Genomic DNA, 13,382 nt, shown 5'->3' with positions numbered 1-13,382 from the left:
TGTTTGTCTTGTTTTCCAGCACAAATGTCTAAACATTCTTGAATCAAGATTCATTTTCATGATGAGCAAAATGACCTGTTTTGTTTTTAGACCCAAAATATGAAATGTCAGTGAATCTGTGTTAAAGACAAGCTAAAACATCTGTCAATGGGGTCAGAAAAATAATCTTGAATTAAGTTTCATCTTTTTCTTAGTCACTAAATTCAAGATTATATTTCTTACCGTATTGGCAGATTTATTAGTTTGTTTTAAAAACAGATTCACTGAAATTTCATATTTTTCATCTTAAAACAAGAATTATTTTCTAAGGTTATTTTGCTCATCATGAAAATGCATCTTGATTCAAGAATGTTTAGACATTTGTGCTGGAAAACAAGACAAAAATATCAAGTAAGAAAGTCATTTCTGCAGTTTAATGACATCATAACACTTTCACTCACTGTAGTTTCTGTAGTTTACATTGCGGATCCTTCAGTAGATCAGAGAGCTGCTTCACTCCTGAATCTTCTGGTTTATTATAGTTCAGATTGAGTTCTGTCAGATGTGAGGGGTTTGATGTCAGAGCTGAAGTCAGAGCAACACAACCTTCAGATCCAATACTGCAGTGAGACAGACTGAAACAAGAAATAAACTCTTCACACTCACAGCAAATGAATTCATGATTTATAATATTTGTGGGATTATTGTGAGTTAATAGAGAAACACATGACAGATATTTAGACATTTATTCACAGATATAAGTTGCTGGTGTTGGATTTAAACTCTTCTACCGGCACAGAAACAATAAATGTGTGTTTACGTCTGAAATGACTTGTGAGGGTCAAATAAAAACAAATGTGTTTTAAAAAAGTTCACATTCAACAAACTTTACATTTTTATTTACAAATTTAACGTCCTTACATACAAACATTTGTTTATGTTCTACTACAATGCAAAAAATGACTTTCTAACTCTGTAGTTTTGTCTTGTTTTCAGTACAAATGTCTAAACAGTCTTGAATCAAGATGCTTTTTCATGATGAGCAAAATCACCTGTTTGGTTTTTAGACAAAAATATGAAATGTCAGTGAATTTGTGCTTAAAACAAGATAGAAAATCTGTCAATGTGGTCAGAAATATAATCTTGAATTAAATTTCACCTTTTTCTTAGTCACTAAATTCAAGATTATTTTTCTGACCCCATTGGCAGATTTTTTATCTTGTTTTAAGCACAAATTCACTGACATTTCATATTTTTCATCTTAAAACAAGAATTATTTTCTCAGGTTATTTTGCTCATCACGAAAATGCATCTTGATTCAAGAATGTTTAGACATTTGTACTGGAAAACAAGACAAAAATATCAAGAAAGAAAGTCATTTCTGCAGTTTAATGACATAATAACACTTTCACTCACTGTAGTTTCTGTAGTTTACATTGAGGATCCTTCAGTAGATCAGAGAGCAGCTTCACTCCTGAATCTCCTGGTTTATTATCACTCAGATTGAGTTCTGTCAGATGTGACGGGTTTGATCTCAGAGCTGAAGTCAGAGCAACACAACCTTCAGATCCAATACTGCAGTCAGACAGACTGAAACAAGAAATAAACTCTTCACACTCACAGCAAATGAATTCATGATTTATAATATTTGTGGGATTATTGTCAGTTAATAGAGAAACACATGACAGATATTTAGACATTTATTCACAGATATAAGTTGCTGGTGTTGGATTTAAACTCTTCTACCGGCACAGAAACAATAAATGTGTGTTTACGTCTGAAATGACTTGTGAGGGTCAAATAAAAACAAATGTGTTTTAAAAAAGTTCAAATTCAATAAACTTTTGCACATGAAGACTTGATGAAAGAGTTTAACACGTCCTTACATACAAAAATTTGTTTATTTTCTACTACACTGCAAAAAATGACTTTCTAACTCTGTAGTTTTGTCTTGTTTTCAGTACAAATGTCTAAACAGTCTTGAATCAAGATGCATTTTCATGATGAGCAAAATCACCTGTTTTGTTTTTAGACAAAAATATGAAATGTCAGTGAATTTGTACTTAAAACAAGATAGAAAATCTGTCAATGGGGTCAGAAAAATAATCTTGAATTAAGTTTCACCTTTTTCTTAGTCACTAAATTCAAGATTATACTTTTTACCCCATTGGCAGATTTTTTATCTTGTTTTAACACAGATTCACTGAAATTTCATATTTTTCATCAAAAAACGAGAATTATTTTCTTAGTTTATTTTGCTCATTATGAAAATGCATCTTGATTCAAGAATGTTTAGACATTTGTGCTGGAAAACAAGACAAAAATATCAAGTAAGAAAGTCATTTCTGCAGTTTAATGACATCATAACACTTTCACTCACTGTAGTTTCTGTAGTTTACATTGAGGATCCTTCAGTAGATCAGAGAGCAGCTTCACTCCTGAATCTTCTAGTTTATTATAGTTCAGATTGAGTTCTATCAGATGTGAGGGGTTTGATCTCAGAGCTGAAGCCAGAGCAACACAACCTTCAGATCCAATACTGCAGAGAGAGAGAAAAACTTACAGCAAACTATAATGTATGATTCATGTGTTTCTGTTATGAACAGGGAAAAGCAAATTAAAATAGATCAATATTTTCCAAACGATTTTTACATACATATACGTGATGCAGTTAATGCATCATTTAAACCCAAACATCAAAATTAAGCAAAAACAAATATGTACAAACACAAATATTTATTTAAGAATATCATTAAAGAAACACGATGTAAAACAATCTCTTAATCTGTTATTCTCAAACTGAAGATCACACCTCAGCTATTTTTATACACTGATTTATTTCCATTAAATGTGTTTATATGGGTATATTTGGTATGTCACACATTTATAGATTGATGTTTTACTTGTTTGACACGAAGGAACTGAAAGAAATGATGTGCACATTGTCAACTGCCATGCAGGGGCGGAGCCAGACAATATAGACATTGGGGGCAGAGCCCAAATCTATGGGCATGGTCCCCCGAGGAGATTTAATTATGGCAGCTATCACAATTTGTTAAGTGTTCTTTGCTTTATCATTTTGAAACCATAACATAACAAATGTTCACAATGACATTTTCTCTTCTCTTAAAATATATCTCAGCAAAATATATCTGCTGTGAGGAATTTAAAATAAACAGCATTACTGATTTTGAATCTTGAGGCCTGTTAAGTACACTGTAAACAATTATTCTGTGTCGTAGAAGATTTCATGAAATTAATTGAGTAAACTTTACTTAATACAATTGTGTTCTAGTTTTTTTAATTTAAATTATAGAAATATCTCGGAATTCTAAATGCAGAAATAATTAAGTGAATTCAACTTCATTTTATCATGTTCAACCCACTTAAACTTGTAAAAAGGATCTTTATTCAATTATTTTGTGGTGGAACTACAGGAATTATTTATGTTGTGTAAACATTAATAAATGTTAAACTGAAGTTGAAAAGATCGAGAAGTTAAATCCAATGAGTATTTCTTCTTGACTTTTTCAAGTTTATCATGTGACGTGCTTAAATCATTTAGGTAATTTTACGTGATGTATTTGTGGAATATTGCGTTAAAAATATGCTTATATATGAATAAAATGATTTTTCTTTCAAGATTCCAAAGGAAGATTTGACATGTTGTTCAGTTTGAAAGATGAACTTCACTGAATTTCTGACATTCTTTAACATGGCAAGACTACATCTTCTTTTAAGAGACGGGATTGTGTGTATTTGTGTGTGTGCACATGGTAGTTTGTGTTTGTTTCTCTTTCTTTCTCTGTATATATACTGTATATTGTTATGTTTTGGTGTACTATGTTCTCCTTTTTTCTATGGTTTTATTACTTTTATACTGTTATGCTTTGGTTTCCTTTCTTATTCCCAACATTCCTCCCGCCTGGTCACTGGTCTCAATTATTATTTCGTTCATTGTACACACCTGTTTCCCATTAGCGATCTCTATTTATACCACGGTGTTTCTCTCACTGGTTGTGGCGTTGTCGTCTTTACTCAACGACCCATGTGGATTACGGTCAATGGTTTGTTCTTGTGTGGGATTACGGTCAATGGTTTGTTCTCGTGTGGGATTACAGTCTGTGTTTTGTTTCTCGTGTGGGATTACGGTCTGTGTTTTGGTTCTCGTGTGGGATTACGGTCTGTGTTTTGTTTCTCGTGTGGGATTACGGTCTGTGTGTTTTGTTTCTCGTGTGGGATTACGGTCTGTGTTTTGTTTCTCATGTGGGATTACAGTCTTTGTTTTGTTTCTCGTGTGGGATTACGGTCTGTGTTTTGTTTCCGTGTTTTTCAAAGCAGTCTCGTTGAGGCCGGTTTGGACGTTATCTCTCCCATTCGGTTTCCCTGCTTTACCAGACGGACCTGGCGCTAGCTCACCTTCTCTGGATTATTGTTTTTTGTTATCGTTTGCTGTTTTCAAACCAGGAGTGCCCCGTCTCACTGTGTACTGGATTTCTAACCAGTTGGATCAATAAACCCCTTTTGTGATTTAATCTCCTTTTTGTTTCTCGTGTGGGATTACGGTCTGTGTTTTGTCTGTGTTTTGTTTCTCGTGGATTACAGTCTGTGTTTTGTTTCTCGTGTGGGATTACGGTCTGTGTTTTGTTTCTCATGTGGGATTACGGTCTGTGTTTTGTTTCTCATGTGGGATTACAGTCTGTGTTTTGTTTCTCGTGTGGGATTACAGTCTGTGTTTTGTTTCTCATGAGGAATTACGGTCTGTGTTTTGTTTCTCGTGTTGGATTACGGTCTGTGTTTTGTTTCCGTGTTTTTCAAAGCAGTCTCGTTGAGGCCGGTTTGGACGTTATCTCTCCCATTCGGTTTCCCTGCTTTACCAGACGGACCTGGCGCTAGCTCGCCTTCTCTGGATTATTGTTTTTTTTTTATCGTTTGCTGTTTTCAAACCAGGAGTGCCCCGTCTCTCACTGTGTACTGGATTTCTAACCAGTTGGATCAATAAACCCCTTTTGTGATTTAATCTACTTTTTGTTTCTCGTGTGGGATTACGGTCTGTGTTTTGTCTGTGTTTTGTTTCTCGTGGATTACAGTCTGTGTTTTGTTTCTCGTGTGGGATTACGGTCTGTGTTTTGTTTCTCATGTGGGATTACGGTCTGTGTTTTGTTTCTCGTGTGGGATTACGGTCTGTGTTTTGTTTCTCGTGTGGGATTACAGTCTTTGTTTTGTTTCTCGTGTGGGATTACGGTCTGTTTCTCGTGTGGGATTACGGTCTGTGTTTTGTTTCTCATGGATTACAGTCTGTGTTTTGTTTCTCGTGTGGGATTACGGTCTGTGTTTTGTTTCTCGTGTGGGATTACGGTCTGTGTTTTGTTTCTCGTGTGGGATTACGGTCTCGTGTGGGATTACAGTCTGTGTTTTGTTTCTCATGAGGAATTACGGTCTGTGTTTTGTTTCTCGTGTTGGATTACGGTCTGTGTTTTGTTTCTCGTGTTGGATTACAGTCTGTGTTTTGTTTCTCGTGTGGGATTACGGTCTGTGTTTTGTTTCTCGTGTGGGATTACGGTCTGTGTTTTGTTTCTCGTGTGGGATTACGCTCTGTGTTTTGTTTCTCGTGTGGGATTACGGTCTCGTGTGGGATTACGGTATGTGTTGTTTCTCGTGTGGGATTACAGTCTGTGTTTTGTTTCCTTGTTTTTCAAAGCAGTCTCGTTGAGGCCGGTTTGGACGTTATCTCTCCCATTCGGTTTCCCTGCTTTACCAGACGGACCTGGCGCTAGCTCGCCTTCTCTGGATTATTGTTTTTTGTTATCGTTTGCTGTTTTCAAACCAGGAGTGCCCCGTCTCACTGTGTACTGGATTTCTAACCAGTAGGATCAATAAACCCCTTTTGTGATTTAATCTCCTGCATCTGAGTCCTTATTCACACGCCTAACAGTATCTACTCTGTGAAGTAATCCTGAGGAGTTTCTTTTACAGAATCATGTTAAATACTTTAATGGTGAAATTCAGTATGAGGGGTGGTGGTCAATTTGAAGGAAAAAAAAATTTAGTGGACATTCTCTATGAACACCAGGTTTTCCCAGAAATGTTTACACACCTAGTTAAGGGTACGGGGGCAAGTGCTTTAAACTAATCTAACATATATTCTGTGTCACAATCCAAACTCTTCATAGAAGTTTTCATTCATATAGCGCTTTTAACAATATGCATTGTTCCAAAACACCTTTACAGGAGAAAATAAGCAAAACACAAAAAAGTTAAAACATTGTGTTTCTAGAACAAGATAAATTATTCTAGTAAATAATATCTAATGTCAGCATCTCCCGGTGGTTTATTTAGCATATTCTGCATGAAGTGAATGCTTGTCTGTAAAGATGCGTTTTTTAATCTAGATTTAAATTGGGCGAGTGTGTCTGATCCTCTAATAATATCAGGAAGGTTATTCCAGAGTTTAGGTGCTACGTATGAGAAAGCTCGACCTCCTTTGGTGGATTTAGATATTCTAGGTGTTATCAAAAGTCCTGAGTTTTGAGATCTTAGAGAGCGTGATGGGTTGTAGTGTGATAGAAGCTCTGTTAGGTAGGTAGGGGCTAAACCCTTTAAGGCTTTATAAGTGATTAAAATAACTTTAAAGTCAATACGATACTTAATGTGTATCTAGAGAAGGGTTGATAACATTGGGGTTATGTGATGGTATTTTCTGGACCTGGTTAGAACTCTGACAGCTGCGTTCTGAACTAACTGTAGTTTGTTTATTTATGATGCAGGACAACCACTAAGTAGCGCATTACAGTAGTCAAGTCTTGAGGTCATAAATGCATGAATAAGCACATTTCTTAGGTGGAAAAAGGCTGTTTTTGTGACATTTGAGATGTGATTTTGAAATGACAGGTTTACGTCTAATATATCGCCTAGAGCTTTTACTGTATTTGTTGGAGTAACAGTACATCCTTCAACTTGCAGTTTAGAAACAGAAATATTCGGTTTATGTTTCTTTGGTCCGATAAGTAATATTTCTGTTATATTAGAATTTAAAAGAAGGAAATTACAGGTCATCCAATGTTTTATATCTTCAATGCACTCTGCCAGTTTGGATAGCTGGGGGGAATCATCTGGTCTTGATGAGATATATAGCTGAGTATCATCTGCATAGCAACAGAAGCTTATTCCATGTTTTTTAATAATGTTTCCAAGCAGCAGCATGTATATGGAACAGCACCGGTCCTAAGACCGATCCCTGAGGTAATCCATAATTTACTTGCGTTAGATTAGATGATTCCACATTTTAAATAGACAAATTAATGTCTGTCTGATAAGATCTGAACCAATCGTAGTGCCTGTCCCTCAATACCGGTATAATTGTATAATTGATCTAGAAGTATGTTATGGTCTACAGCATCTAGCGCAGCACTAAGGTCAACCAGGACTAGGAGTGAGATTTTACCTTTATCTGATTTACCTGAAACACCTTTTTGGGTTTGTTTACATTTGTTTTGGGTTTGTTTACATTTGCGCTCCAGTTAACACGTTTCTCTTTTAAGGGCGCAAGTGGTGCTATTGTACTGTGTTTTTCTCATTAATCTTTTTTGACTTCATAGGTTCGACAGCTTCTAATGTATTAGAGAAAATAGTGCCCAATTTGCTGGTCATGTCATCGAGCGATTCTGAATTTATTGGTATGTTTATTAAAGGAGTCAGATCTGGAAAGCTCTTTGCGAAACTATCTTTAGTAGTCGAGGTAATTGTTCTACCCTGTCGATAACGAATTAAACGGCTGATTCCTGCAGTGCGCAGTGTACATGTTATAAGATAGTGATCAGTGACATCATCGCTTGGAGGTATAATATCTATATTGGTAATATCGGCTCTGTGATATATAATCAAGTCTAGTGTATGATTTAATCGATGAGTGGGTCCATTGATGTCTTGTTTTACTCCAAAAGAGTGAAGTAGTTCTGTAAACACCACTACTAATGCATTGTTAGCACTATTAGTACTTTATCAACGTTAACCAATATGTCGGATAAGAAATCCGCAAACTCTTTCAGAAAATCAGTGTAGGGCCCACGGGGTCTATATACAGTAGCCAGTGTAATAGAAAGCAATGGATTTTTACTTTTGTTTGAAACAATTATGTTCATCGCAAGCATGTAAACGGATTTAAATTGATGCTTTGTTCTCTGAATGACAGTTAGAAAGTCTCTAAAGATTGTTGCAACACCACCACCTTAACCAACCAGACGTGGCTCATGCATATAACAGTAGCTTTGGTGGGGTACTTATTTAGACCCCAATAATAATTTGGTTTAACCCAGGCTTCAGTAATCAATGTATATCAAAAATGTTGTCTGTGATAATTTAATTAAGAAAAACTGCCTTTGAATTTAGTGATCTAATATTAAGTTGGCCGAACTTTATGAATTGGTTTAGGTTGTTTATTACATTGTCTTCAGGGTAGACTTGCCATGATCCAGATTGGCAGCTGTTTGCTGAAGTTCATCTTTCAAACCGAACAGCATGTAATGCAAAACTCATCAGGTGCTTTTGCAACCCTTAACAATGTAAGTTCCCTTTCTGTCTGTCTTTTGACGTTGTGTCGAGACTGACAGAATAGGATTTGACTAGAGAACCTATCATCTCTGATTATACTTTGAAAAGGCCAATGAACTTGGTGAATGGGATGGCACGCCAGACTCCGCCACGTACATACGGGTATAAAAGGGAAGATGTCGTGCCCATTCATTCACCTTTTTGCCCTACAGAAGAGGGAACCGAGGCTACATCCGTCACAAGACATTTATTCTAGTGTTATTAGTAACTTTGAATGCCATAAGATTGTTCTAGGGAAAAACATGTAATACATAATAAAGTAAGTAATACTGTACATGTTAATTACAATCTTAAATTAAGTCGTAGGATCATAAGACTTTTTCAAAACGTGAGGTAACTGTCACAAACTTGACACTACAGGTCTTCACGGAGGACCGTGCGGGTTCGGGTCTATATTTGAACCGGTTAGCCGGGTCCGGGTCGGGTCCAAATCAAATTACTTCAGGTGCCCGGTCTATTTAATATTTTTTGAGTCGATTAAAACTCAGTTTGTGTTTTGTAACTTACTTTCAACTGGTAAAATTAGTTGAAAAAAACCAACGAGCGAGCTCGGTAAGGAAAGAATTAAATTAGAGAGCTCTATAATTCAATTATGACTAGTCATATATCTCCATTGACTTCCATTCATTTTTAATTACAGAGCTCTCTAATACAGATTTTACTAGTAACATTTGAATTAGAAAACTCTATTGGAATGAGAGATCTGCAATTGTATTTTACTAGTAATAATTTAATTAGAGAGCTCTGCATTTATACTAGTAAGAATTGAATTACAATTACGACGAGTAACTCTGAGGAAAATTTAAGCTAATTCGGCTTGCCATAAAATAAAGCTGCTCGTTCAGTCAGCTAGAAAGGAATAACATGGAGACCACATTAGCATTGCATCACAATTCAGTACGAGGGAGTAATGTTAGTAGGTAAGACAAAAAGTCATTAGAAAGACAAATGTCACATTTATTGCATAAAATAAAGGGTTTGAAGATTTTAAGTATAAAAAGAAGGATAAAAGTCAGGCAGGGTGTTGGAGAGAAAGATCGTCTAAAAATCACCCCAGAGGAGCAGTTTGTGTGGTCTAAGCTATGATGAAGCTCAGCATTTCATGCTTGCATTGCACAGCACGTTTGAGTGCAGAGCTAGCTAACGGTAAATAGCAACGCTGTTAAAGGCGTTAGATCTGACAGTGAGATAGCAGTTAGGAGTAAGTCAGTAGATGTTTTTCTCCCCTTTTGTAAAATCAGGAACAACCGGACACTGTACTGCAGGGTAAAGGGAGAGGAAGAGGAAACGCATTTGTGGAGCTGTTTGTTCGTTTAGGGCTACTGTACAAAAATGATGAATTCCATGTAGGCTCTGTAGACCCACTCTGTATGTAGATAGAAATAGCTTATTCTAAGGTAAAACAAACAAACAGTTCATTACATCTTCACTTCTGAAGACATAGTTCTGTATATCATATTACATTTCTGTCAATGGATCCTTCTAAAAAACAGACAAGGCTCCTTTAATCTGTGTAATCAACATGTCCTGCATTTGTTCAGGTAACCTTATATTTCATCAAAGATAGTTGAGAGCTGATAGGTTTAGAGGGGCTAAGATGAAAAACAGCGGGGCTGAAGCCCACCTAAAAAGGGTCTAGAACCGCCCCTGCTTGATATCCTGCCCCCATTATTCAACTGCAGTGAAAGCATATACAAGGATATAATTTGCAATGAAGCACTGTGTCATCAAGTTCATTTAATAATAAAAACTTTTAATTTTATTAATAATTTAATTATCCATCTTTAACATTCCTTATTGTTTATAAATAGAACTGGAGTTTTAGAGACTTAGAGACTTACTGTAGTTTCTGTAGTTTACATTGAGGATCCTTCAGTAGATCAGAGAGCAGCTTCACTCCTGAATCTCCTGGATTATTATAGTTCAGATCAAGTTCTGTCAGATGTGAGGGGTTTGATCTCAGAGCTGAAGCCAGAGCAACACAACCTTCAGATCCAATACTGCAGTTAAACAGCCTGAAACAAGAAATAAACTCTTCACACTCACAGCAAATGAATTCATGATTTATAATTTAGAGTGTCCTATCACACACACACACACACACACACACACACACACACAGTTGTACCCAACACAATTGTTTTTTTACAATTCAAAATTGTTAACTTCCAGGCTATATGCAGTCAGTGAGTATTAGAGCCTTATATTGGCCATTGATATGTTTTAAATGTAGCTAAAAAAAAAAACTGTCCTGGCCGAGGGGGGCCTTGGTCAGGGCAGGTGATGGGTGGTGTCCAGGGAGGCAACAATACCACGTGTGCCTGCCTGAACTGCAACCAAACATGCTGGACAGCGCGGGGTGGAATCCGGAGGAGGAGCAGTAGGGTGAGCTGTGACATCTGCCGAGTGAGGGAGGATCGAGGCATGAAAGTACGTGTCCTGCAGGTCGATTGCCAATCCTGATGTCAGACGGACCTCAGGACGTGCCTCTGCGTCAACATTCTGAAAGGAGGCCTGAAGAGCTTAGTTCAGAGAGTGCAGAAGGTAGCGGGAACAGCCTGACACAACGTTGAGCAGAAACTGCACTACGTTTAACAATACACCCAGGGAGGAGGACGCTCTCTTGAGTCAAAAAGTGGGTGCCAGGTCCTGAAAAAGGTATGTGACGGGACGGGGCAGGAGCCATCCCAGTGCGACACGACAGAGGTGTTGACTGGAGCCACGCCCAATGTCCTGGCCTCCCTGGGTTGTCCCTGTCAGGTTAACTTTTCTTAATGCCTCCCTCAATGCTCCTACCAAGGGGGGCCGCCTAAAGAGGGGGCAGCGGAACGCTGTGGAGAAAGGTGTCACCGAACAGTCCACCCTGCGTAATGGGTGCATCGAGTCAAGGCAAGGGAGCATGTCGGACGCGAATGCGCCGAAAAGGGGGTATTCTTGGTCCACGTGAGCTTGTGATGGACGTCCTGAAGATAGGTACAGGGTACCAATCCATCAGCGAGTGTTTCGGGAAGTCGGTGCAGTTCACTGCAACCCAACCCTCGCGGCAGCATCAGCCTCGTCCTGGGTTTGACCGGCCGAAGTTGAGAGCTCCAGGGAGTCTTTCACGTCTGATGGCAGGAAGTCGCTATGGGCCGTTCAGTGCTGCCCATCGGAAACACATATTGGGTTATGAACGGCGATGTTGCTGATATGTGTTGTATGGACCAGTAGGTAAGTAAAGAGCAAAAAATTGCATAGCATAAAGATAATGCTTCACAGGTTCTGAAGAACAGAAGGTGAATGAACGGGCAAAAAGTGCAATCGGAGTTTTTAAGATCAAAGCACACCTGTCAGTTCGACACAACGTCTGGAGACCGATAGAAAGGAAACTATTTCTCATCGTAAACAGATAAACAGATCAACTCTGAACATCCTTAAACAACCTAAATACAAACCAAAATACACATTTTATAAGATAATAGAACAATTCATTTGTTTAATGTATTCATGTTGCAATGCATGCTGGGAGTCATGAATAAGGTTGTATGAAGTTGGCACTCAACATGCACTGCAGTTTAAAGCAGTTTTGTTGATTGTCACCATTGTTAAGATCCAAACACTGATTCTTGATGTCTGAATTCAGTTGCAAAGCTTTTTTACTTTCATAACTATCACTTCACTTACAAGGTGCAAAACTTCAACTTCATTATAACAAAACCTGCAGTATTTGTGCTTAATATTAAATGTAATTGATGTTGTTTTGTGAGGTTTAATGCTAAAATGTAAGAAAACACAATTTAAATGATGCAAATGTAGACGCTCACACTTATTGGATTAAGAATGTACTTACTGTAATATCTGTAGTTTACAGTTTGTATTCTTCAGTCCATCAGAGAGCAGCTTCACTCCTGAATCCTTCAGATTATTGTGACTCAGGTTCAGTTCTGTCAGACTTGAGGAGTTTGATCTGAGAACTGACGCCAGTGATGAACAACTTTTCTCTGTCAGATCACAGCGACTCAGACTGAAAGAGAAATAACAAGATAACAGTGAGTTCATTCAGTTATAACAAACAAGAGCAAATGGATGTTCAATGTTAAGCAGCTGGTGTGAAAAGAGGATCATCAAGGGAATCACTGTGTAATATAAGCGTGCTGAAGTCACATGCAGGCAAAATAACAAAATGAGTTTAAAACCACAGAAATGTGTCAAAGACATCTCAGTTCTCCATCTTTAATGGCCATTGAATGCAATCTTGTGAGGCAGCTGGATTTGCATTACGCTGTGGAAGAGTTTTCTCGGAGGAAATCATCTCTGCAAACCTTTAATACATCCATGCCCAGAGCACAACAAAGTCATAATCCATATACACATTTACTATAGGCAGTGGCGGATTAACCATATGGCCAATTGGGCAAGTTCCCAGGGGCACCAAATAAATGAGAAATACAAAATAAAAACATTATAAATGTACATAAGCACTTGATTTTTAAGACTAAAGTCATGTATCTGCGCTAAATACCCCCAACTGTCATGATTCCACTATCATGTCATGTTTATTCTTTGTCTTGCAGCGGAGTCATGGCATAGCCTTAGGTTTTGTGTGAGAAAGACATGGCTTTGTTTTGATTCTGACTTGCCATGTGCTTTCTCGTGTCTCGTCAGTGTTTCCCGCCCTTTTGACTCGTTAACCTTCCCTGAGTGTTTCAGTACCCACACCTGACCCTTGTTAATTATCCTTTGTCTGTCTCCCTTTAAAACATCCTCGTGTTCATTGTCCTGTGCTCGTTCATTGTATTTCATACTTTGGATGC

At 37.7% G+C, this 13,382-nt stretch overlaps 1 protein-coding gene across 2 annotated transcripts in view; it reads right to left on the bottom strand.

The window, feature by feature from the left end:
* Positions 1-13,382, bottom strand: part of LOC306892150 (uncharacterized protein) — a 53,030-nt gene that overhangs the window by 19,698 nt on the left and 19,950 nt on the right. For both annotated transcript variants that reach the window (XM_079453015.1, XM_079453016.1), the window contains exons 9-13: positions 12,419-12,592; positions 10,431-10,604; positions 2,360-2,518; positions 1,396-1,569; positions 441-614 (exon numbers count right to left, since the gene is read on the bottom strand). In XM_079453015.1, coding sequence (XP_079309141.1) covers positions 441-614; positions 1,396-1,569; positions 2,360-2,518; positions 10,431-10,604; positions 12,419-12,592 — 855 coding nt within the window. The remainder of the gene's footprint in view (positions 1-440; positions 615-1,395; positions 1,570-2,359; positions 2,519-10,430; positions 10,605-12,418; positions 12,593-13,382) is intronic.

This window comes from Barbatula barbatula (genome assembly GCF_947034865.1).
Source record: "Barbatula barbatula genome assembly, chromosome: 3".
NCBI lineage: Eukaryota > Metazoa > Chordata > Actinopteri > Cypriniformes > Nemacheilidae > Barbatula > Barbatula barbatula.
This window is presented reverse-complemented; position numbering and strand designations above follow the sequence as displayed.